At 37.1% G+C, this 25055-nt stretch overlaps 1 protein-coding gene across 1 annotated transcript; it reads left to right on the forward strand.

Moving 5' to 3' along the window:
* Nucleotides 1-315: 315 nt before the first annotated feature.
* Nucleotides 316-3561, forward strand: LOC149569867 (B12D protein). Its single transcript, XM_089822583.1, has 3 exons — nt 316-455; nt 2914-3002; nt 3114-3561. Exons 1-3 carry the CDS (start codon nt 420-422, stop codon nt 3259-3261), a joined length of 273 nt encoding a protein of 90 aa, XP_089678709.1. The 5' UTR covers nt 316-419; the 3' UTR covers nt 3262-3561.
* The last annotated feature ends 21494 nt before the right edge of the window (nt 3562-25055 follow it).

Below are 25055 nucleotides of genomic sequence, written 5' to 3' on the forward strand. Positions count from 1 at the left end.
AAGAGCATTGATTGGTAAGTTGTTTCGCACCATATGTTAGAAAAGCGTTCATTGACCGGACACGTGGGCGGCGGCGAAGCTTCCGGTAAAATTGGCCAATAGGAAGAAGTAAACGATGGGGCCCACTGTTTTGCACTTTTTCGTAGCTTCCAATAAGATACAAAAGGCCAAGGAGGAATATTCGCAGGGTATCTTCGGTTTAGGCTCAACAGGCAAACCGTCACGGTTACGCGTGATGGTGGCTGGTAGGGTCAACGCGGTTTGACCAAACATCGCTGAGCTGCTATAAATGGAGGACTGGACGAAATACGGAGCATTATTTCGCTTGTTGAAGGTTAGCGGTCGGAGAGGGCGTTTCGGAGAGGGCGTTGAGTTTGTCTTGGGGCTTCTTAACTGGTTGTCTCTCTTCCAAGCAGGTTATGGCTTCCTTTTCGAGTCGATGGCTCAGGCCCGAGGTATGTTCTGTTAGAGTTTTGATCGTCACAGAGGAAAATAAATCTAGATCTAGCAAATCTTGCAGCTTGTCTGTGAAATTTCTCAATGTTTGATCTGCATTCTCCATCCCTTGTTATGGAGGGAGGGCAATCTGCCTGATTGTTGTATGTGGTTGTTTACCCCTCATTTGGATGTTTTTTCTTTCCAGGGGGATCATTTTTTCATCAGAACATCTGATGTCCTTTTGTTTAGCCAAATTGTCCTAGGCTTTGCATGGGCTGCTGTTGGAGTCTAGCCTTCATTAACAGTGGGTATTAAACCTATCCGTTTATCACGATGATGCTCAACGACTGGTGGATTGTGGCTCCGGTTTTATATACCAAACCTGGTTGTTTTTTTGTGGTATTTGCCAATATTGAATCTCATTCTCCATCCTTTCTTATGAAGGTTGGGCAATCTGCCTGATAATTCTATTTGTTTGTTTACCCATGGTTTGGTTTTTTCTCAAGGGGGGTTCATGTTTGTTTGTGGTATTTGTCAATATAGAATGTCCCTTTTCCATCCTTTTTAATGGAGGGCAATCTGCCTGATAATTTTATGTGTTTGGTTACTCATGTTTTGGTTTTTTTTCGCAAGGGGGGATTCGTGTTTTCATTAAAACAATTGATGTCTTTTTTATTTAGCCAAAATTAACATTTGTGTTGCAATGGCTGTTGATGGAGTGTAGCCCCCATTAACAACAGGAACCGTACCTATCTTTTATCATTATATTGCTCTATCACTGGTGGATTGTTGCTTAGGTTTTATCTAACGAATCCGGTTGGTTGCTCTGGTATTTATCAATGTTGGATCTCCATTCTCCATCCGTTGTTATGAAGGAAGGGCAATAGCCCTGATAATTCTTTTTGTTTGTTCACCCATCTTTTGGTTTCTTCTGAAGGGGGAACCATATTTAAATTAGAAAATTTAATGCCTTTTTGTTTAGCCAAAGTCGACCTAGGAGTTGCATAGGCTGCTGTTGGGGTCTAGCCTCCATTAACGGCAGGGACTACACGTATTTATTTATCATGATAGAAGTCTATCATTTGTGGGTTGTGGCTCAGGTTTAATCGAGCAAATCCGGTTGATTGTCTGTGCCATTTTCCAATATCAGATCTCCATTCTCCACCCTTTGTTATGAACGCAGGGCAATCGGCCTGGTAATTGTCTCTGCTGATTGGTTACCCATCTTTTAGTGTAGAGGGCAATATGCATGTAGTTGTTTACCAATCCTTTGATTTCTTTCTCGAGGGAAATTTTATTTTGATGAGAACATTTTCTGGCCTTCTTTAAGCCAAAATTGACCTAGGGCTTGCATATGCTGCTGTTAGTGTCTAGCCTCAATCAGCAACAGGAATTATACATATCCATTTATCATTATAGAGCTTTATCATCAGCGGATTGTGGCTCAGGTCTTATATTGACCCTTTATGAAGGGGTGAGAGAATTTTTAATATAACAGATCTTTTGTTCTACCAGGCTATTTCTCTGAAAATTTCAGCGTCTTTCTATGCACATACATGCATCATTCAACGTGCTTCTGGTTAGAATGCCTAGTGCCCATAAATTTTTGTCTCAAATCCTCAAGTGACCAAGAAATTTCATTCGCTTTTGATTGCCTCAAAGATCGATTGATTGAACCCAGTATTTTTTCTTGTTCATGGCTCCATTATCATTAGATCCTGCCCATCACCGCTCTGCCTTAACGCTATATTATGCTCAGTTTTTTATTATTGCTTTTTCTTAAGAGGTGGGAATTGGGCATATAGGTATTTACCCCACAAACTTACGCGTAGAAAAAATATCTTCAGGGAAAAAATCACTTTTTGAACCTGATTCTGTGACCTCACGGAATGGCTATTTGAACAATTTTCTAGTATAATGGAATATAATATAGCTTTTTTTGGTGGTTCCGTAGAATGGTATGGTTTCATGAACAACAATAAAAACAATTTCAATTGAGTTTTCAATGCGCTTAACAGTATAATACTTCTGTCAAATAATTGTTTGGATTCTTAGGGTCTCTGAACTCTGCTCTGCTGTTTTGGAGATTTGTATATCTGGGTGTCATGTTTGATAACCTACTGAGATTTTAGATTTTGTGTGGCATGGTTTTTAGTTGTGTACGATTATGCTTCATTTTAACATTCAGAAGAGCTATTTATATGATGTTGAGCTTGGGAAAGTTTCTTCTTCACGGAAGCAGCAACTACCGTTGAGATGATGAGCTCTACCGGAATTTTATGTATCGCGGTCGTTATTATGTTTCTTAGTCCCCATGACCTTGCATTTTTTATGTTAAAGCTCCTGACCATTGCTATTCACGACCACCTTTCCTTGTTTGGTATTATTGTTTGCCCTTCTTGTTAAAATATACAAAAGACTTCTCATCAATTTTAAGTTACTTTCTTATTGTAGTTTGCACTTCGTCACTTGCAGGCTTATCCTATATTTGTGGCTACTGGGTTAGCTGTTGGTATGTGCTGCTTTCAATTGGGTCGCAATTTGTTCACGAACCCAGAAGTGAGGTATGCAGGGTTTCTTTGTGCTGGAGTCCATTCCATTTGGTTTGGTCAAATTGGTATATTTGTTGAATACTGATGTATATGCAACTTGTTTTTTTTGATTTCTGCTTGTAGGGTAACTAAAGAGCACCGAACTGCGGGAATTCTTGAGAACTTCGAAGAGGGAGAGAAATACGCCCAGCATTCACTCAGAAAATTTGTCCGCAATAAGTCCCCGGAGATCATGCCATCTATAAACAAGTTCTTTACTGAGTCAAAATGACCAATTCTTTATTTGGTAACATTGCCAAATACCAGATACTTCAACATAACTGGAATTTACATTTATGGCCAATAAAATTGTGGCACAAATTTCATTTTTTTGGGTAATGGTGGATTTTATGTAGCTCAATTTTTGTGGCAGTATTAGAAAGAGCCACAAGAATAATAGAGTTGAATCATTACGAAATTTATCTAACGCTTATTTTCTATTGTGATCTCGGGGAATGATTGTATGGTCATGGTAATGGATCATTGAGATTTGCTTCCTATTGCAATAATGATTGAGTTCATTTCTCTCAAATAGACGTTGAATGCTATAAATGGGTAATCTATACAAGGACTAAAACTTATCTTGTTTGTTCTTGAATGTTAAGGACTATGCAATCGTTACCTACTGATATTAATAAGATTATAGCATTTAAAATGACAGCCTCAACAGCCATAGGCATCTTAAGAAGAGTCGCAAAGGCTAAAAGGTCAAGCATTTAAGCATATTATGTGATGATATTTTCTGCCAACGGGTTTTCAAAATAGTTTTTGCGTCTTCCACAAACGAAAATGATAGATAATAGTTATTGTGTACAAGTTGTTATTGCTGAAGGTTTTCGGAACAAGAACTTTCTAACATGCAGTTCATACAGAATCACAAGAAAAAATTATAGACGAAGCAGAATCTTAAGGAAGCTAGATAAGAGTAAATGGACATGGACAGAGTTGAAACTTGATATTGGTGGATCAACACTTTCAATGTACCATAGGAAGATATGAAACAGAAAATTGCTACTCCGCGTATATCTAATTGCTCCTGTATAAATGTTGAGGAAATTGTTCTGAATTAATTAAAGAGAAGGTAAATAATTGTTTCGATCATAGAATCACCTCTGTGATGTTTATGTCACTTTCATTTCTCTTCTGCCTTGCTATAAAATGCTGGATATGCCCGTCTTTTGTAGTTGCAGGGTTGTTTTTATGGGAGGCCTAGGTCAATACCAATAATTTCCCTTTAATTTGGGTTGAAACTAGAGAACCAAAACAATGAAGTTACCCTGATACTTGGATAATTTCTTTGCTGTAGGCAAAGAAATGTGCAATACAACCTAAAAAACCACTGTGAGGGAAACGAAACCGAGTTGGTAAGAGCAATCGAGCTTTGCTAGAGTTTATTTCTCAAAAGTAAGTATGAAGAATATTAAAACCACTGCCAAGCAGATCAGTACAGTACATCTTTTTCCTTCGAATGTAAAACATTGAATTCTCTCCGTCATCTACTATTAACTTACCCTTCCTTTATAATTGTTGCCTATGCTGGAAATACTCAGACGAATTCCTAAGCTGGAAGTTTAACAACTAAAGTTTTTTTTTACATTTCATATCTTGAGGTTTATTTTGCTTTCTGTGGCTATTGCAAATTTTCCAATTTTGCTGCTTATGGAAACATTCATTTCAGTATGTGGAAAAATTGTGGAAAAATTGCATTTATCTGTTTTTTGGATTCAACATTTCTGACTTTTTTATATTGCCTGACTATGCTGAACTTTCTCCTGGATCCAATGAGATTAGACAGTTACAGGATAGCATCATTTCTGTGGTTTTCATCCTAGCCATTAACGTAGGGACAAGCTAATTTTTAGACAAAATCTACTAAAGACAAAACAAAGTCAACTCTTTTTTTCTTTCCAGATTCACGAAAACATAGTGGAAAAATTCATGATATTTTTTATTTTTTGAAAATTGGTCAACCCTACAGTTTGTAGGAAGGATAGACACAGTTTCTAAGGAGGATAGCCACTTCCATTAAAATAAGGCAGGGTTGATCATGAATTTGAATAATATAGCTTCGGATTCTCTACTTGCCTTGATATTCTTTGCCAGTAGCCTATAAATTGCCTATTTAGTAGTGGGATGATTTATTGCAATACTTACGGTGCTCATTAGTAAATGTCAATTGTTAAATTTAAAAATCAATAATACTAATATTTATTATTTATTATTAAACTAGTTCAGTAATAAATTTTTTAATTTTATTAAAAGTCTGCAACTTGTGGTAACTTAGAAATAAATAAAAATACAGTAGTACCATCTGATAGATTTAAATCTAGATTCTAAGTTTATTGTTTCATTTGTTTATTTACATAAATTTTTAATATATTGTAATTTGTATAAAGGAAATTATTAATATCTGTGATATTTATATCAAAATCTAATTGTGTAGTTTTTGAGTCTAAATTCATAGATCTATTTTTCATGAGTAGTGATTTACACACTCTATTCGATCTAGATGGATGTTCACAGAGGTGAAGCACTGGGACTTCGAAGGAGGTCAACTATCCCAGTACTACTCCGACATGAACGTACCTAATTATAAAATTTACTTCATTATTAAACCCACTCTACATGCAATCGCATACCTCTTACAGTCTTTTCTTTCCAGAATTCTAAAGAATATCTAACCCAGATGTGAATCATATAACAGCTCTCCTTGACAATATCAGATCTTGGTTGCTGGATCTGTTATTTTTTTTTTGTCTTTTGTTTCTGAATCTGTTCTAGAGCTGATGATCGTTATTAAATATTTTTTTTATAAATTCTTTGTAAATAATTTCTCTTAAAAACTTATTTTTGATTTAATCCTAATTAAAAACATCAAATCTTAATCAAAGACCAGATCTAGCAAAGTGCCAGTGTCCTTTTAAGGCTATTAGTACTAGAGTCTAGCTTGCATCCCTTTTGAGTGAGCCATAATAGAAAATCTAAGCTCCTCAGCGTTCCAGTATGACCGCCCATTTCATCCTTGTCTCGATCATCGTTGGTTTTGTCTCCATCGGAACCTTTTTATTATTTAATCTTGCTTGAAATGTGTCGTCAGTTGCCTCTAAATTATCTGCTTCCTGGTGTTGTTTACTTATTGTCAAATTTATACTATTCATCATCATTTGTTTTGTCTCAGATAATTTCTAAACAATTCTTGCTTTCTATAATTCATACCCGCAGTAAACCCAGTACTTAATAGTTGAAATGTATTTCGATTTTAAGTTGTCTTTTGAATTTTGATCTGCTATAAGTATCTGTTTTTCAAATTTTAATTATATTTAAGGAGTTCAAATGTTTCCACAATTTATGCTTAGACTGAAGTAGCTTCAATGTTTTATATAAAAAATTAGTAGCTTTCTCTAATTTAGTGGATTAGCTATTGCTTTAAGGTTTGACAATAAGGATGCAGTTCTATGAAGGGGGCTTAAGCTCTATTTTTAAGGAAGTGGTTGGTCTCACTATTGAGAATCTTCTCCTAAAAAGTAGAAGCTCCTAATTTTTAGGAAGCCGGTGAAAAAGGGGTGGGCTTTTGAACTTTGATATACAACATAAATCATGGGACCATTAGCTTTAAAATATGTCCCAAAAAGTGGCAAGTATTTTATAGGAAGCCCCTTCCATGAGTCCTCAACCTAAGCTTTGGAAAACATGAGCTCTTTTATTAATCTACCTCCTAAACCTTCATTTGAATTCATTGAGAAAATTGACAAATGACTACATATATTCTGTGATGTCCCCAACATTATTAAATAATAATTTTTGGTTATGTGGCCAACAATCAATGTTTTTATCTCTCTTGCTCACTCTTTATTTTATTTTTGTTATAACTTATTGTCTTATCAATGTTTTTGTAATCCTTTGGGAAGCTTCCCCAAAACTTTAGAAAACATGAGCTCTTTTATTAATCTACCTCCTAAATCTTCATTTGAATTCATTGAGGAAATTGACAAATGACTTTATATATTGTGTGATTTCCTCAACATTATTAAATAACATTTTTTTGTCATGTGATCGACAATCAATGTTTTTATCTCTCGTCCTCACTTTTTATTTTATTTTTGTTATAACTTATTGCCCTATCAACGTTTTTGTAATCCTTTGGGAAGCTTCCTCGAAGCCCTTTTTAAGGCCATCTTGTACGTTGTTTTAGGCATGTGATTTGGATTTTTTCTTTGTAATTGCAAATTCCTGTTGGAGTTCTAGATTTGTTTTGCATTTCGGAAGGGGAAGATCAGATCTCGCAAATCGGAGCACCATCTTTGTATGCGAGTATTAATTGGAGGTTATTTGTATTCAATATCTATTCATGCTAGGCATTTATTTGATGGATTTGGTGTTCTAATATTATTTGCATATAAGTTTGTACTTATCTCCATCTATCATACTACCTTCCTCCATACTCCTCCCTCCATCCATCATACCACCACCCTCTGCACTCCTCCCTCCATTCACCGTACACCAACATTTATGTATGCCAACCTCCCACCTAGATTGGAACATTACAGTGGTACCAAAGTTGGTGATCTTGCCAGCTTGTTTGTGACATTAGATGCTGCCAAGATCCTGATCAATAGGAAGGATGGGTGAATTAGGGATTGAGATGATGCGACTTTTAAGGGAGCTAACAAGGGAACAACAATAGCTCGATGAGACCTTGGTGAAGGGGAAAGAGCAAATTGGCTAGACCCTTATACTTTTGGCAGAAGGAAGGACAAATGGAGGTCAGAATGGGCATGGTGATTATTCTGTCAATGAGAGGCTTCACACAAAGTGCTCCCACACACAACCAATGATGCCAACATTTTTTCAATGGCTAGAATAAGGTAGGAACAAGAGCCTACCTTCCTCAAGATGCAAGATCAGTTTAGACAAGGTTGGTTTGATGCTAGCTTTGGAGTGGAATTATCCTTCAAGGATTATGTGGATTTGTGGATGAGGTATTTTAAGAGGTAAAGCCATTACAATGATGATATTAAACGGAAGATTGGAAAGATAAACCTATCATGCTTTGATGGATCTTGGCATACATTAGCACGAGCATGGGTTCAAAAGGTTGATACATACTTCTAGCTCAACCCCATGCCTAAAGAAGATGTAATCAAGTTTGTGGCACTTCACTTGGAGGGAATCACTCATGAATGGTGGCACCATGGGATGGTCACCCTCAGTCATGATTGAGTCACTTCATATGCTGACTTCACGGAGAGCATTATTAATCGCTTTGATGGAAAGGATCTAGAGCTCCACTTCAAGGAGTTGGCACAACTAAAGCAATTAGATCAGTGGAAAGATATATCACATAATTTCAAAGACTATTAGTACTAGTGATAGACATTTTAGAGGGAAGACTTGTTATGTTATTCATGGATGGATAGATGGAGCCCTTAAAGGGTTTTAATACCAACACACTCGTGGTAGCAATCAAGAAAGCATGAGACATGGCAACATCCACTTCTTCTTCCAAAAGTTACTCACACACTAAGCCGCCCCTTTCTCTAAAGGAGAAAGACAACAAACTCCTTCTAAAGAAACAATCAATGGATGAAGCCACAAGACAAGATTTGAAGATGAATCTTTGCTTTAATTGTAAGTAGTCATGGTAACTAGGACATCGATGCTTAGGCAAGGGGAAGGTCTATTACATTGAGGTGGTGTCAGACAATGGATGAGGAACCAAAAACCAAAGAAGATGATCAACAAGTTTCCAAAGAGGTTAACATAAATCGTGTAGAGAGGATTGTTGTGCTAGTATGTTGAGGAGGTACCATTGCTCTTGCTAGCACTTTGAGGTGTACTATTTTTAGGTACGAGGCACTCTCCAAGGACAACAAGTCATAGTCATGTTGGACAATGGGGCCACACTCAATTTTATTAATTCATCACTTGTAAAATGAAGAGGTTTGGCTAGAGAGGCACATTCAGGATTCCAAGTCAAGGTAGTAGGAGGAAACCTCATATTGTGTATCTATTTGGTCCCACAACTTAGCATTACCATGGAGAACCATACCATGATAGAAGACTTCTTTGTAGTAGATTTGGATGACATGGAAGTCATTCTCAACATTCAATGGATGCAAACTTTGAATGAGTACACACAAAGCTTCAAAAGACAAAGTGGATGGAAAGATGGTAGTCCTGAGGGGAATGTCAAATGGAGGGCCGAAGGAAATCTTGACACAACAGATGGAAACTATTTTTCAACATGATGACATTGTTTGGGCAACACACTGTTTGATCTCAATAGGACCAATGAAGGGGCAACAAACTGTCTACCAAGGTGATGAGCTTCACTTATTATTAGATAAGCATAGTATGGTCTTTTCCTATATCCCTCCCATCATCCCTCCACACAGAGGTTTTGAGTACCCCATTTAGGTGGATGAAGGAGCCAAACCAATCATCACTACACCCTATCGCAATCCTAAAAGGTTTAAGGATGAGATAGAAAAAATGATCTAAGAACTCCTAGAGAAAGGATGGATCAGGCCTAGTTCCAGTCCTTTTGCATCGTGAGTAGTTTTGGTTAAAAAGAAGGATGGGACTCTCCAAATGTGTGTGGACTACCATGCACTAAACAAAAAAACCATACAAAATAGGTACCCCATTCCCAGGATCGATGAATTATTGGATGAGTTACACAGTGCAATCTATTTTTCGAAAATAGATCTCCGTTCTAGTTACCATCAGATTCACATGAGGGAGGGAGATGTGGAGAAAACTGCCTTCCATTTTCATTACAACCATTATGAGTTCTTGGTCATGCCATTTGGTCTAACTAATGCTCTACCTACTTTCCAATCATGCATGAACCACATCTTCAACAAAAAACTATGAAATTTCCTATTGGTGTGTTTTGATGACATACTTATGTACACTGAGATATGGGAGGAACATTTGAGGCATTTGGATGAAGTGCTTGGGATCATGGAGTCACAATTACTATTTGCCGAGAGATCCAAATGTGAATTTGGAATGACAGAGATATTGTATCTCGGGCATATAATTAGTGCTTGAGGGGTTCAAGTACATCAAGAGAAGACTCAACCCATCTTGGATTAGCCACCACCCAAGACTCTCTCTGATCTTCGTGGATTCCTTGGATTGTGCAGTTATTATAGAAGGTTCGTAGAAGGGTTGTCTCATCTTAGTGCACCATTGATAGATTTAATAGAAAAAGGATCTTTCCATCTTGATGAGAAGGTACAACACATCTTCGACAAGATGAAGGAAGTCATGAGTTCATGTTCAGTGTTGACACTACCTGATTTCAATCAACCTTCATCTTGGAATGTGATGCATCAAGAGAAGGTATTGGGGCCGTGTTAATGCAAGATCGTCACCCCATTGCATTTGAGAGTCAGAAGCTATCAAGAGTAGAGCTATTGTACTCCATCTATGAAAAAGAGATGTTTACCATCATGCATGCACTTACAAAGTTTCAATAGTATCTCATTAGAGCAAAATTTTTCATACACACATATCACAATAGCTTGAGATATTTCTTGGAGCATAAGATTTGAATGAACAACAACAGAAGTGGGTGAGAAAAATCCAAACAATTGACCTTGACATTGAGTATGTGAAGGGGAAAAATAATGTAGTGGCCGATGCTCTGTTGAGAAGGCTTGTCATATGTTCTTTGTCCTAGATTTTAGTAGAGTGGAAGGAACACCCATTGGTGGAATACTCCAAGAACACATTTTCCTATCAGTTGATTGATGGTCAAGTACAAGATGATATCATCTACTACAAGGACAAGATCTATCTGGCTTTTGAGTCCAAAGAGAGAATTCTAAAGGAGATGCATGATTCACTGTTGGTTGGACACTTGAGATACCTAAAAACCTATAGACAGATCTGAGAATGATTTCCATGGAAGGGCCTTAAGAATGATATCTTGCAATATGTATGGGAATGTCCTACCTGCCAACAAAATAAACCTAAGCACACCCTACCAGCAAGACTTCTTCAACCATTGACAATCCTTGATCAAAAGTGGGGAAGTATCTCGATGTATTTCATCATTGGGCTTCCCAAGGCTTAGGGGAAGGATTAAAATTTTGTCCTAGTTGACCGTTTGACCAAGTATGCCCATTTCTTTTCCATTTCCACTAGATAGTAGGCATCTCAAGTGGTAGAGTTATTCTTCCATGAGATTTTCTGCTTACATGGACTCCCATAGAGAGATAGTGGTTTCCTTAGCACTTTTTGGATGGAGTTATTTAGATTGGCAGGGATAGAGTTTCACCAAGTATGAGATACCATCCACAGTCATATGGACACATGGAGATTGTGAACAAATGGTTGGAGGGCTATTTGAGGAACTATGTTTTAGCACAACATAAGGCATGGGTTCATTGGCTACATTTGGGTGAGCATTGTTACAATACGACCTATCACATGTCGATAGGCATGACACCCTTCAAGGCATTATATGGCTACAAACCTTCATCATTCATGGATCTTGCATTGGGCGACAATCGTGCACCAAGGGCTAAAGACTAAGTACAAGAGAGTTTAGATATCATGAAATCTCTCAAGGAAAATTTACAAAGGGCTCAAAACCAACATAAGATGTATGCTGATTGACACCGCGTAGAAAGAAGTTTTGAGGTCGGTAACCTAGTATACCTTTAGCTTCAATCATATAGACAATCTTCCTTGAAGTCAGTAAGGAAAATCTCAAACCCCATTTTTGTGGACCATACAAAGTGGTTCAGAGGGTAGGTGATGTTGCCTATGAATTGGAGCTTCTTGAAGGGAGTTGAATCCACAATGTTTTTCAAGTGTCATGTCTAAAGAAGGCTATTGGACAACACATAACAACATCGAAGGAATTTCTTCCCATTAATGAAGAGGGGAAATTAATTCTAGATCCAATTGAGATCATAGATGTCCAGGAGAAGAGGCTCAACTCCTGCACCATTAAGGAGTTTCTTGTGCGATGGAAGAATCTTCCAGTTGAGGATGCCACTTGGGAAGGTGAGCAAATTTTGGAGCATTCAAGTTTTCAATTTCTTGAGGGAAAGCAATTTTCAGATGAGGACTATGGTGCCCCAACATTATTAAATAATAATTTTTGGTTATGTGGCCAACAATCAATATTTTTATCTCTCGAGCCCACTCTTTAATTTATTTTTGTTGTAACTTGTCAGCCTGCTAGCATTTTTGTAACCCTTTGGGAAGCTTCCTTGAAGCCCTTTATAAGGCCATCTTGTAGATTGTTTTAGGCATGTGATTTGGATTTTTTCTTTGTAATTATGAATTCCTATTGGAGTTCTAGATTTTTTCACCATTTCAGAAGTGGAAGATCTTCCCTACTTTGCATTTTAGTTTTGGTGGGATTCAACCCTCACCCTATTCCATTGCCTGCAACACTTTTCTCAGATCTAGAAAATCAGAGCACCATCTTTGTATGCAAGTATTAATTATAGGTGATCTATATTCAATATTTATTCATGCTTGGCATTTATTTGATGGATTTGGTGTCTAATATTGTTTGCATCCACACTCCTCTCTCCATCTGTCATACTACCTCCCTCCATTCCCCTCCCTCCATCCACCATGCTACTTCCCTCTATACTCCTCCCTCAATCCACCATACTACCTCCCTTCGTACTCCTCCTTCCATCTACCATACTACCTCCCTCTATACTCCTCCCTCCATCCACCATACATGAACATTTCACTATGCAAAACTCCTACTTGGATTGAAACATTACAGTGGTATCAGAGTTGGTGATTTTTCCAATAACTCCACTTAGTACAAAAGAAAAAACTACAATGGTGAAGGCAAGAAAAATGAAACAAATGATATCAACAAGTCTTGTGATCAAATTTGATGATCGTATGGTTTTCATCGAAAAAAGTCCTCCTACCATTTTTTGACATGCAAAAGGGCACCAAATTTATTCCAATTAATTTTTTTCACAACGAAAAAAAAATGTCTAGGCTCACCAAATTTGTTTATGCAAAAGGGCACCAAATTTTTTGATGTGTTAGGATGATTGTAGCTGATTGGGATGAATGACTATCAGTAGTACATTTGCCCTTGATTTTTGACCAAAGGTCATTTTGGCTTGCGATTTTAATTTTTTTTGTTATATGTCATGAAAAGGTTGAAATTTCAACCTTATATAAGTTTGTTGTTGAAATTTCAATGTCAATAAAGGTTATTGTTGAAATTTCAACAAATGCACACTCACACATTTGACCTCCATTTTCTACATTCATTTTTGACCTAAGGCCTTTTGATCAATTTTTAAATCAATTTTTTTTGGTTTAAATCCATTTTTTATTGTTTTTGATAAGAAAAACATGTTTTATAGGGATCCCGAAACTCGAGAATTAAAACACATCATAAAGCTAATAATAAGCAGTAAGAGCCCAGCTAGTAAAAGAAGGCCAACCAAAAGGCCAATTCAATAGACAGACAAAAAACCAAGGTTGATAATAAGCAGATAAAGCCTAGCCAGAGAACAAAGGCCAACTTAAAGGCCAGTACAATAGACTAACAAACCTACTAGACAAAAATAACTACAACAATCATTCATTCCAAAGACAGGAAAAGAAAAACCATTGTTAATCCTCTATCTTTCTCTCTAGATCCTGCATCGTTTCCGCTGCTTCATAGGCTTTGTTAATCTCCTCAACTACTTGGTCCTACTTCTTATGACTATCCTGATCCATGTTGCTGAAGGTAATTTCAGTAGTCACTTCCTCTTCCATCATGACTCTTTCTCTGTCCTTCTTCACACTTTCATCCAGAAGACCCCTTGTTTTCAACATTCCAGTAAGGGATGAGATATTATCATTGATAGAGGTTAGAATGGTAAGCATTTGATTTTCTAGATTATGGTTGTAATTTTCCAAATTGTGGATTCTCTTCTCAGCCAAACTAAGGCAACCCCCTTGGTCATTATAATTCCCACAATCTAGTGTCTTCCTTTTCTGTTCTAGCTGGCTTATTTTTTCTCTGAACTCCTCCAACTCATGGTGCAACCATTTGATTGACTTGAAATTATCAATCATGTTGTTCCTAGCATTATTAAGAAAATTCATGCCAGTCTCCCTAGCATTATTTGTTATGGCTACCATTGCTGGATCAATGAGATCCTCTAACTGGAGCTGACCCTATTTTTCTTCTAAAATTTGTGGGTTCATTGCCTCTCTTCCTATAGCCATTTTAGAAGTTCTTACATTAAAGTTTCTCCAAGCTATGTGCCTATCCTTAATGACCAACTCTCCTCCCTCACCATTTTTCTTCTCCATGTCTGGATCCTAAGGATGAATAGGGGAAAGAGGAATAGTAGGAAGCTCCGGCCTAGAAGCCACAATCCCCTCAACATCCTTCTCTTTTGGCCTCCTCTGTTTCTTAGCCACTAACTCCACTGATTTAGTTTTTGCCTCCTCTTCCCCCTCTTCATCAGTTTTCATATCATCCCCTTCCTCATTATACTCTTCCTCTACCTATCCATATGATTTCGACCCATGACCTCTAAGGCTCTTCCTACTCGGGGTTTTTACTAATGAAGGTGACTTCTTATCAGAATCCTTGGCCTTTTTTCAGGCGTAATGTTCTCTTCACCCTCCGAACTAATACTTTGGACATACTCCGAATTAGATGAGAAACTAGAGCTTCTCATATCTATAGAAACATCTACACCCTCCAGGGGGGTTTTTCTTATGGTCTGAGCCTTGAAATGCTTGTAGATTAGAAGCAATAACCCCTCATGTAGGGCCAGATTCACTGAGGGTTTCTTCTTATGCCCATTAATACTCTTACACATTGAAGTATATAAATAGAAAGGGAACAAAATCTTGACACCATACTGAAAGTGATTGAGTAAAAAAAAGTGATGTGTTCTTACTCTATTGAATCTAGTGTCCAAAGAAATATACTCTATAATGGCTCGTAAAGCATACCTCCATAGCTTCTTGATGGAATCCATTTCGTAGTAGGTTTCACACTTTACCAGTCCATTCCTCTCCTCCTTGTTCTTTGCAAATTCCTTCAAGACATTCGCCAACATCTTCTTGTCCCTAAAAAAATTCATCCTCTTTGCCAAAATTTTAGTTACTAGAGAAATGATTTCCTCTGTGACTTGAAATGAAACCTGACCACTTTCACCCTTCCGTCCTTCCATGAATCCATCATATTGTTAGTGACCACAGGGTCAAAACCATGAAGTTTTGAAATATAGTTGGTTATACCACCCTTCTCTAGCTTATCCTAGACTTTTGTCCTATGCTTCCATTTTTTGCTTCACCAACAGGTTCCTTCCTTATTCTTTCCCCCACCATCTCTAAGTTCTCAATAGTCACAATTCTCATAAACCCCAACTTCTAATAACACTTCTCCAACCTCTGGAAACCTTGATGAGCACCTCTGTGAAAATTTCCAAAATGTCTATCTTTACCCCCAAAATGGTAAAGGAAGAGAGAGAAATCAACCCAAGAAACATGTCGAGGTGACACTGATAACCTCATCAGACTACATTTTTTGTAAATTCCATTATTATAATTACTTAAATCCCAACTCTCATTAAATACCATTATGATAGCTAGATATCCACTGTACCACCTTGGATTTTTTCTAGTTCAATTAGGCTTTTTGCCTCTTCTAGAATATTTCCGTTGGAATTCCAAATCATCCCCTTTTCTTGCTTGACTATTTTGTTGGAAAACCAGTCTACCACAAAATTTGCCTCCTTGTAGTCATGGGTGATGTGGACACTTTTGAAATTATCAAGAAGGGAGAAGGTCTTATCAATAATATTTGAAATTGACCATGATGGTTGAGTGATCCCTTTAATACACCTCATAATGCTATATGAATCCCCCTCTAACCATAATTTTTTAACTCCCATGTCCAAAGTTGATTTCACCGTATGGCATGCTGCATTGGCTTTTGCATAATGGTTTGTCTGATATTCCAATGGCTGAGAAAAAACTGCCACCCCTCCACCATAGCTATTTCTAATGATACCTCCACAACTCGAAGGTCTAGGGTTCCCTTTGGCCACACCATCAAACTTAGCTTTATGCCATCCCTCCAGAGGGAGCAACCATTTCACCTCCTGTCTTTTAGCCCTCCTATCCTTGTCTTTCTCCTTCTTACCACCACTTTCAAAATCTCCCCCCTTTCTTACTTGATAATTTTCCTTCATGCCTCTATATATCTTGTCATTCATAATGAAAGTAGGTTCCTCTCTTTCTCTAAAGATTCAATTGTTCCTTCCTTCCATACTCCCCAACAAAAATGAGGCAAAGTCCAAGTACTTAAATCTTGCAAATCAGTTCCTTTAAACATACTATTCCATTGGCAAAAGAAATCCAATACATTGGCTGGCTTATACCAACTTACCCCAAGATTCTTAGTTAAACTATCCCAAACCTCCCTAGAATAAGAACACTGGATAAACAAATGGTTTGTCGTTTCCATCTAATTTTTACATAGAATACATCTATTAGGCATATAATGTCCCATTTTAATTAAATTATCTTGGGTAAGGATTTTTTCTTGTTAAGCCAACCAGAAAAAGATATTGATCTTTGGGGTAAGACCAGGTATCCAACCTTTATCCTAGGGGGGGCTTCTCATTCAAGCTCCAAAGAGAGTTATATCCCAATGCAATTGAGTAACAACCATTTGGGTTATCTCCCCAAATAATCGCATCCCTCTTGTTATTAAGAATCAAAGATTTCAACACTATCATAACCGGTTTGAGGTCATCTGAAATGAGAGATAAGTCTCTCCAGCCTTGGTCAGTTCTATAACCTGAAAGTTTCAAAAAAAATTTCCTAATGCAAACATTTGACTAGTTTTCAAATATAGGATTATTAATAAGGGGACCTTGAATCAACCAGTTATCATGCTAGAATAGGATATCCTCACCATTACCCACTTTCCACTTAATCTTAGCTTTGGCTAAATCCCTTGCCTTAAGGATTCCATTCCAAATGGCTGATCCATTTGGGATATCTTCATTATTAAGTAGGAATTGAATAGAAGGTCTTCTAATATACTTATTAACAAAAATATCTCTCCATTCCCCTGTGCTAATAAAAATGTGCCATATCTGTTTAGCTAGAAAAGCCTTATTAAGATGCTTTAATTTCCTAATACCCAAGCCTCCATAGCACTTTGGAAGACAGACATTATCCCACACCACAAGGGGATACCTATTCTGGCCCTCAAGGCTAGACCAAAGAAAATCTCTTTGGATCTTTTCCATTTTTTTAGCAAACTTTACTGGTATCCCAAAAAGACTCAAGGCATACATCAGGAGATTCTGAAGAGTGGATTTTACCAAAAGACATTTTCCTCCTTGAGTAAGAGAAGCCCTTTCCACCCCACTAGCTTCTTCCTAAACCTATCAAGAATCTCATTCTAGAGGGAAACATGGGGCTTTGAACCCATAGGGAGACCAAGATAAGTAGAAGGGAGCTTTCCTACTCCACACCCAAGAATTCTCGCTATTTTCCTTTTATTTGTCCTCTGGAGTATTAATAAAGAAGACAAATTTTATCCTAATTAATAAGCTGTCCCGATCCTCCAATATACCAATCCAAAATTTCCTTCATCACTTTAGCCTCCTTAACAAAAGCCTCCCTTCCCATAATAGTATCATCCACAAATTTTTGATGGGAAAAAGAAGCACTCCTCAAAGATGGTTTGATCCCTTTAAGTCTCCCTTCTTGTTTTTCCCTCTCAATCATCCTTCCAATACATTTAGCCATGATAATAAAAAAAAAAGGAGAAATAGGATCCCCTTGTCTTAACCCTCTCAAAGGTTTAAAAAAATCTAAGGGAGCCCCATTTACCAAGATTGCGAGGGAGGAAGTAGAAATAAGCTGAGAAATAAGCTTGCAAACTTTCTGATCGAATCTAAAAGCTTGAAGCACCAAACCTAGGAAAGACTAGTCCACCCGGTCATAGGCTTTGGAAAGATCCAACTTAAGAAGCATACCTTCTCTTTTTCTTGCCTCTATGGAATGAATCACTTCATGAACCATCATGATAGAATCCAATATCTACCTTCTAGGGACAAAGCCCGTTTGTTGCTGTGATATAATCAAAGGGAGAATTTTGAGGATTCTTGAGGTTAACACCTTTGAGATAATCTTGTAAAAAGAGTTGCAAAGACTAATAGATCTAAATTTATCCAAAGAATTTTCCCCATGGACTTTAGGGATGAGGACCAATAATGTAGAATTGATCTCCTTAAGAATGCTTCTTGCTTCAAAAAATTCTTGGACAGCCTTCACCACATCTTCCATAACCACCTCCCAATAAATTTGAAAAAAGAAAGTTGGAAAACCATTAGGTCCAGGGGATTTGTTAGTAGGCAAAGAGAAAAAAGCATCTTTAACTTCCTATTCTTTTGGGATCACCCTCAACATCTTATTATGATGGGGTTGAATAATCTATGGGAGACAAGAGATGATTTCATTTTGATCCACCTTTGATAACAAAGGGTCCTAGGACAAAAGAGATGAAAAATAAGAATAGCCTCAACAACAATATCATTCTCTCTTGTCAAAAGATCATGCCCCTTTTTTAAGCCTAATATTCTATTATTAGCTATATGCTTTAGAGTAGAGATATGAACAAACCTAGTGTTCTGATCACCCTCTTTAAGCCAATTGATTCTAGATCTTTGCTTCCAAAACTTCTCGTCTTTGCTGATGATATTATGCAAATTAGTTAGAATGGACATCTTAGCATTCCTGTTCAAATCATTATACCCATCTTGTTGAATGGTGTCCTAGATAGAAGTGAGCTTGACAAACAACTCCTCTTTGTCATGAAAGATATGGCCAAAGTTAGCCTTATTCCATACTTTAATCATTCGCTTCACATTACTCAACTTCTTGGAAACTCTAAACATAGTTGTTCCTTCCACTTCCATTCCCCACCAATAGTATATCCTATTCAATAAATCTAGATGGGAGGTCCACATCTTTTCAAACTGAAAAGGGAAGTTCTTCCTAGGTTCAAGAGAGACAACCAAGAGTGATATAGGGGAGTGATCTAAACCAACTCTTGGGAGCAGGGACAACCTACAAGAGAAAGAATTCAGCTAGTCTAGAGAAATTAGAGCTCTATCCAACCAAGCCTAGATGCAATCACTTCCAACTCTTTTGTTGGACCAAGTGTATGATCCTCCTAACAGATCCACATCTAACATAGCCAAGTTATTAATGAAATTGGAGAGGTCCATCTTGCTTTCCCAATCCAGAGCCAAACCTCCCAATTTCTCCTCATCTATAAGAGGAGTATTGAAGTCTCCCATAATAATACCTTTATTCTAATTACTAGTCTAGACCATATCACAAATCTTAGTCCAATAATTCTTCCTTTCCCTTTTAGAGTTAGGAGCATAGACATTCAAAAGGAACCAATTTTCATTGGAATGTAGATGAAACACTTTTAAAAAGAGAATATTACCATCATTATACAAATTTGAACTATTTAATATTAAAAAGAGTAAGCAAACCTCCCAATGCACCTTCAGAGTCCACTACCTCACCTATCGTATTGCTACTAAAGGACATCTTACCTAGATTCTCCTTCTTCATTTTTGTCTCTTAAATCATCAAAATATCAAGTCTTCAATCTCTAATCATATTCCTATGAATCTTATTAATGGACCCCATTGAGGCACCTTATATTCCAATAAATTATCTTCATTTCAAATTAGAAGTACATTCCAAAATAGTTCTTTAGCTCCCATCTGCCAAACTCCTTCTGGCCTAATCTTGAATGACTTGACTAACAGTCCTCCTTCCTACTGACCTTGGCCTCCCTCCCATGTCTGGTCTACCACAACTCTTGGTCTATGCTAGAGAAGCCGAGAAGGGCTCTTGGCTCTTTTTCTTTTTGGGTTTTCCTAAGTTCTCCTTCAAACAATCATCAACCCTTACCATCTTAATTGGAGATAAGGAAATGCCCTTGTCAAATCTCTCTTCCAAATTGCAAGAAACTAAGTTGTCCTTACTGGAAGAAGGAGGACCTCCATCTACTGCTTCTCCCTCTACTACCTCTTGGATCTCCCTTTCAAAAACCCCTTCAATGCTAAACACTTGCTCCCCCTTACTCTTCAAAAGACTATCATTCTTTGTCCTATTCTCCAATATAGCCACCTTATCTAGAGAATCCACCTCCTTGACTCCATGGATACTCAGGAATAAGGAAAGATCAACCACCTCTCTAGGTCTAGGCAAAACCTTATCCTCTACCTTGTATTCTACTCTAATAGGATCTACCCCTATCAAGATAGAATCTACCACCTCAGAAATCTTTGATCCAGGCATGACCTTTTCCACTATTAACTCTATAGGAGTTGGGCAATCCCGTGAAATCTTTGAAAAGTTGGTCTATCCCATGAATGAGATGTATGCCCATTAACTCTATTGGAGTTGGGCAATCCTATGGTCGAGATGTTTGTCCATGAACTCCATATATAAGATCTTATGCAAATTAGAAATCTCAGCAAATGAGATGTATGTCCATATCATTCCCTTTTAAATTCAATTCGAGCCTCAATTTATATATCTTCATGGAAGTTGAAAGGTCATGCCATTAAAATCCTCATTAGAAGTTGAATGGACAATTCAAAATTGAAAAGTCATTAATTAATATAACATGTCAGCTTAATTTTGATCATTCCTCCCCTATTACAAGGAAATGGGCCCCATTGTCTTATCACTTTTGAAATGATGTGCATTCAATAATGATTCTGCCAAACTACTTGAAAGTGAGTTTTATGCATTATATCAATATTGTCCTTTAGTCTACCTCTGGAAACGATCCAATTTCTTCTTTATGTATTGGGTTTCTTTTGCAACTGGTCCAAAATTGTGCAGCTATTTAGTTTGCATTAGGCCTAAAATTTCCATAGAGGATTTACATTACTATTGATTCTTTCTCGTATTAAATAAGAGCTAGTATCAACCTACCCTTTTTGGCATTTGGGGTGAGCTAAACCCCAATTTTTCTTGCCCCATCAGACATCACATCCATTGTCAATGGCCTCTCTACCTTCCTTCTCTCCACCAAAAGTGAAAGTGGCTTTCTTGGGTTCTTCTTAATGATACCCACCATATAAAAAATGATAGTCATAGGCCCCCTAAGAGTGAAAAGGTGGGCATTAATGTCCAACATCACATCACCCAATTCCATGCCATCCCTCATAGCTGACAAGCTAGGAAACACTTGTAGAATGAGCACATCCAAAAAGGGCTCCTGCTCCACCATTCCCATTGTCAAAACCTACACATATAAAATTGTGTAAGAGAACACCATGTTCTCCACAATGCCCACCATGGTCACCATGAAGCAGTCCAAGATGGGTATGTTCTTCACCAAGTCCTTGTCATCATGGGGGATTCTACTTCCTGACTTATTGTCTAGAAACCCCACATATTGCTTGTATGATTTTGGTCTCTTTGTTGAGACAACAATATTATTAGAGACAAGAAAAGCTGAGTTAACCCGACACTAAATTGACCAATCAAATTGTCAGAACTAGTTTCTTTTCTCTCCTTCAATGCTTTCATAAACTTTACAGTTCCACTTTGTGTTATTGTTCCTAGACAATCTATGAGCTCTTCTTTAGTGATCCCAATATAAGAATTGAGTAGTGTAATAGTTTTGTTTTCTTTATCTACTTTAATTCTAATCTCTAATTCACCACCATTTCCAAGAAGGTTGGTCTCTGTTACACTTAAAAAAACATGAATCTTGTCCAACACATCACTGGCATTACTGATTAACTTACGTAAAAACACTCCCTTGTGACTATTCAAACTATGCACAATCAAGTCTAAAAGTTGACTAACCTTTTCTTGATATTCATATTTTTCAACTGGCCCTTTACTTTTTTCCACCTCAACAATAGTAGCCTTACCCTAGACCAAGCCAGGTAAATTCATAAAACTCAACCCAAATGGAAGTGCTGATGTTGAAATTCCTAGCTTATTAGACCCCATTGATCCTAACATGAAAGTGGATAAAAAATCTTGTAGAAGAAAAGTTGGGGGTTGTAGTGTTTCCTCCATTATTATTATTATTAATCTTTTCATAACCATAGTAAGGGCTGGATGTTACAGGAGTAGTAGAACCTCAATTGAGTACAGGGGCTCAAACCATTGCTGAGATAGAATGCCTTGAAGCTTGATACATCTTGCTTCAACTTCTTCACAAAGTTTTTAGTTCTACAAGAAGAAGTTTTAGATTTTTTGTTTGGCATCTCTAGCTCTAATACCACTAATCTAAGTCATTTTATCAATTTAGAGGACAATACCAAAGGAAGAAATAATGGTATTATAAACACATAAAAATAATATCAAGGATTCAATTTACTCATAATATTAAATAAATTTTCATACTATTATGGACAATCTTGTAAGTGAGATGTATGTCTGTATATCAATCAAATTTGGACAAAATTGTGGAGGAGTTGTGTGTCTAAGCTCATAAAAGTTGGGCTATCCCATGAATGAGATGTATGCCCATGAACTCTATAGGAGTTGGACAATCCTGTAGTTGAGATGTCTACCTATGAACTCTGTATAAGATCTGATACAAATTGGCAATCTTAGCAAACAAGATGTATGTCCATATCATTCCTTTAAAAATAAAATTCGAGCAATTTATATATCTTCATGGAAGTTGAAAGGTCGTGCCATTAAAATACTCATTAGAAGTTGAATGAACAATTCAAAATTGAAAAGTCATTACTTAGTGTAATATGCCAGCTTAATTCTGATAAAAAAGAGAGAGATTAGGGGATATGATAGAAAGAGTGAGAGAGATGGAGAGAATTATAGAGAGAGAGAGAGATTAGGGGATAGAAGAAAGAGAGGGGGGGTATAGCACAAAGAGAGAATGAGAGAGAGCTTGAGAGAGGATGGGATGGAGAGAAGAATTAGAGGATATTGTATAAAGAGTGAGAGAGAGGGGGGATGGAAGAAAGAGAGAGTTGGATAGGAGGGAGGGAGGGAGGGAGGAGAGAGAGAGAGAGAGAGAGAGAGAGAGAGAGAGAGAGAGAGAGAGAGAGAGAGAGAGAGAGAGAGAGAGAGAGAGAGATTAGGGGATATGATAGAAAGAGTCTAAGAGAAGGGGATAGGAGAAAGAAAGAGAGGGGATATGTGTGTGTGTGTGTGTGTGTGTGTGAGAGAGAGAGAGAGAGAGAGAGAGAGATTATGGGAGATTAGGGGATATGATAGAAAGAGTCATAAAGAAGGGGATAGGAGAAAGAGAGAGGGGATATGTGTGAGAGAGAGATTAGGGGATATGATAGAAAGAGTGAGAGAGAGATGGAGAGAATGAGAGAGAGAGAGGTTAGGGGATATGAGAGAGAGTGAGAGATTGAGAGATTGAGAGAGAGGGGGGGTAGGAGAAAGAGAGAAAGGGGATAGGAAAAAGTGAGAATAAGAGAGAAAGAGGATAGGATGGAGAGAAGAATTAGAGGATATGATAGAAAGAGTGAGAGATAAGGGGATAGGAGAAAGAGAGAGAGAGAGAGAGAGAGAGAGAGAGAGAGAGAGAGAGAGAGAGAGAGAGAGAGAGAGAGAAGGGGGGGAGGAGAGAGAGAGGATGGAGAGAGAGATTAATGGATATGATCTAACGAGTGAGGGAGAAGGGGATAGGAGAAAGATAGATGGGGATAGGATAAAGAGAGAAAATAATAGAGAGGGAGAGAGAGAGAGAGAGGATATGATGGAGAAAAGGATTGGGTGATATGATAGGCACTTGTTTAGTATAATACATAACCTAATCTCTCTCTCTCTTCCCCCCTCAATCTAACCTTGTAAAGTAATAATACAAAACCTAATAAGGTTTTGTAGAACCTGATCTGGTTTTATAGAACCCGATCAGGTTCTGAATGCATTTTTTATTTTCATAACCCAAATGAGTTGTAGCTTGGTAATAGCCTAGGAAAATGACCCAAAGGTGTGGGAGATTTTTTCCTCTCCATTTTTTCCTTTAGACACTTTTTCATCTTCTAAGATGAATTATCACCTTTGTCTTCATCAGGTATGCTAATGGTGAAGTGGGTATCTCTAAAATCACCACCATAATCTTACACATCTTCTTAGCTTTCTAACCATATAATTTTTTTTTTTTTGGACAACATTAACATTGTAAACTTTAATTACTTTTACCAATTCCTTGACATTCCTCAAAAACATATGTCTACCATTTTAAAAATAAATTTTGATATACTTAACCAAATTCAAAATAAATTATATATTATTGTTCTACACTTGATTATATATGCATTTAAAAAAAAAGTTTCATTTTTTCAATTATTTTGATGTATGTTATGCTTAGCACACGAAACATGTACCAAAATTTTAGGATGTAGTCTATTCAATAATTCATAACAAAAAAATTACTCATCATAAAATTACAAAAAAATTCACAACTTCTAGATACGACTCTTAAATATCATGTTACCAAAGGGATATTCAAAATACTAAATATAACTATGTGTTTTGTACTTCACATGAAAACAACTATGTTATATTTTGTTAAAAAATTAGGAACTCTTTTTCGTGTGTGCAAGGCTTGACCAACCTAATCTTATACATTTTGTAAAAAATCTAGTAGCTTAGAAAGTAGTTTCAGAGTAATAAAATTTATATGTTTTATGCATCTTGTCATTTTTAGTGGATGACCCTCAAATGTCTTGTCCAAGTTTAGGTTTACTTGATTTCAAAAAATAGGTGTCCTCTTATACCCCCTTTTTATACACCATCTTGGTCCACTCACCCATTGTAGCACTTCATGACACTGTTTGCATTAGACAATGTTTCTTTGTCTTTGTACTTTAATTCTTCATGATCTAAGGCTCTTTTGATACATGTTTTTGCATCATCATGCTCTCCCTTTCCATAACTATCCTTTGTGAGATTCCACATATACAAAATACTAGTGCACTTATGCACACTACCCAACAAATAAAACATCAG

Source organism: Cupressus sempervirens, chromosome 3, assembly GCF_028749045.1.
Source record: "Cupressus sempervirens isolate cs-2001-9-10 chromosome 3, ASM2874904v1, whole genome shotgun sequence".
Classification (NCBI taxonomy): domain Eukaryota; kingdom Viridiplantae; phylum Streptophyta; class Pinopsida; order Cupressales; family Cupressaceae; genus Cupressus; species Cupressus sempervirens.

Excerpts from the sequence above, each read along its gene's own strand:
- LOC149569867 (XM_089822583.1), top strand. The coding sequence starts at position 420 with ATGGCTTCCTTTTCGAGTCGATGGCTCAGGCCCGAG. Across the intron at positions 456-2,913 it reads GTCGATGGCTCAGGCCCGAG|GCTTATCCTATATTTGTGGC; the intron begins GTATGTTCTGTT and ends CGTCACTTGCAG. Across the intron at positions 3,003-3,113 it reads TTCACGAACCCAGAAGTGAG|GGTAACTAAAGAGCACCGAA; the intron begins GTATGCAGGGTT and ends TTCTGCTTGTAG.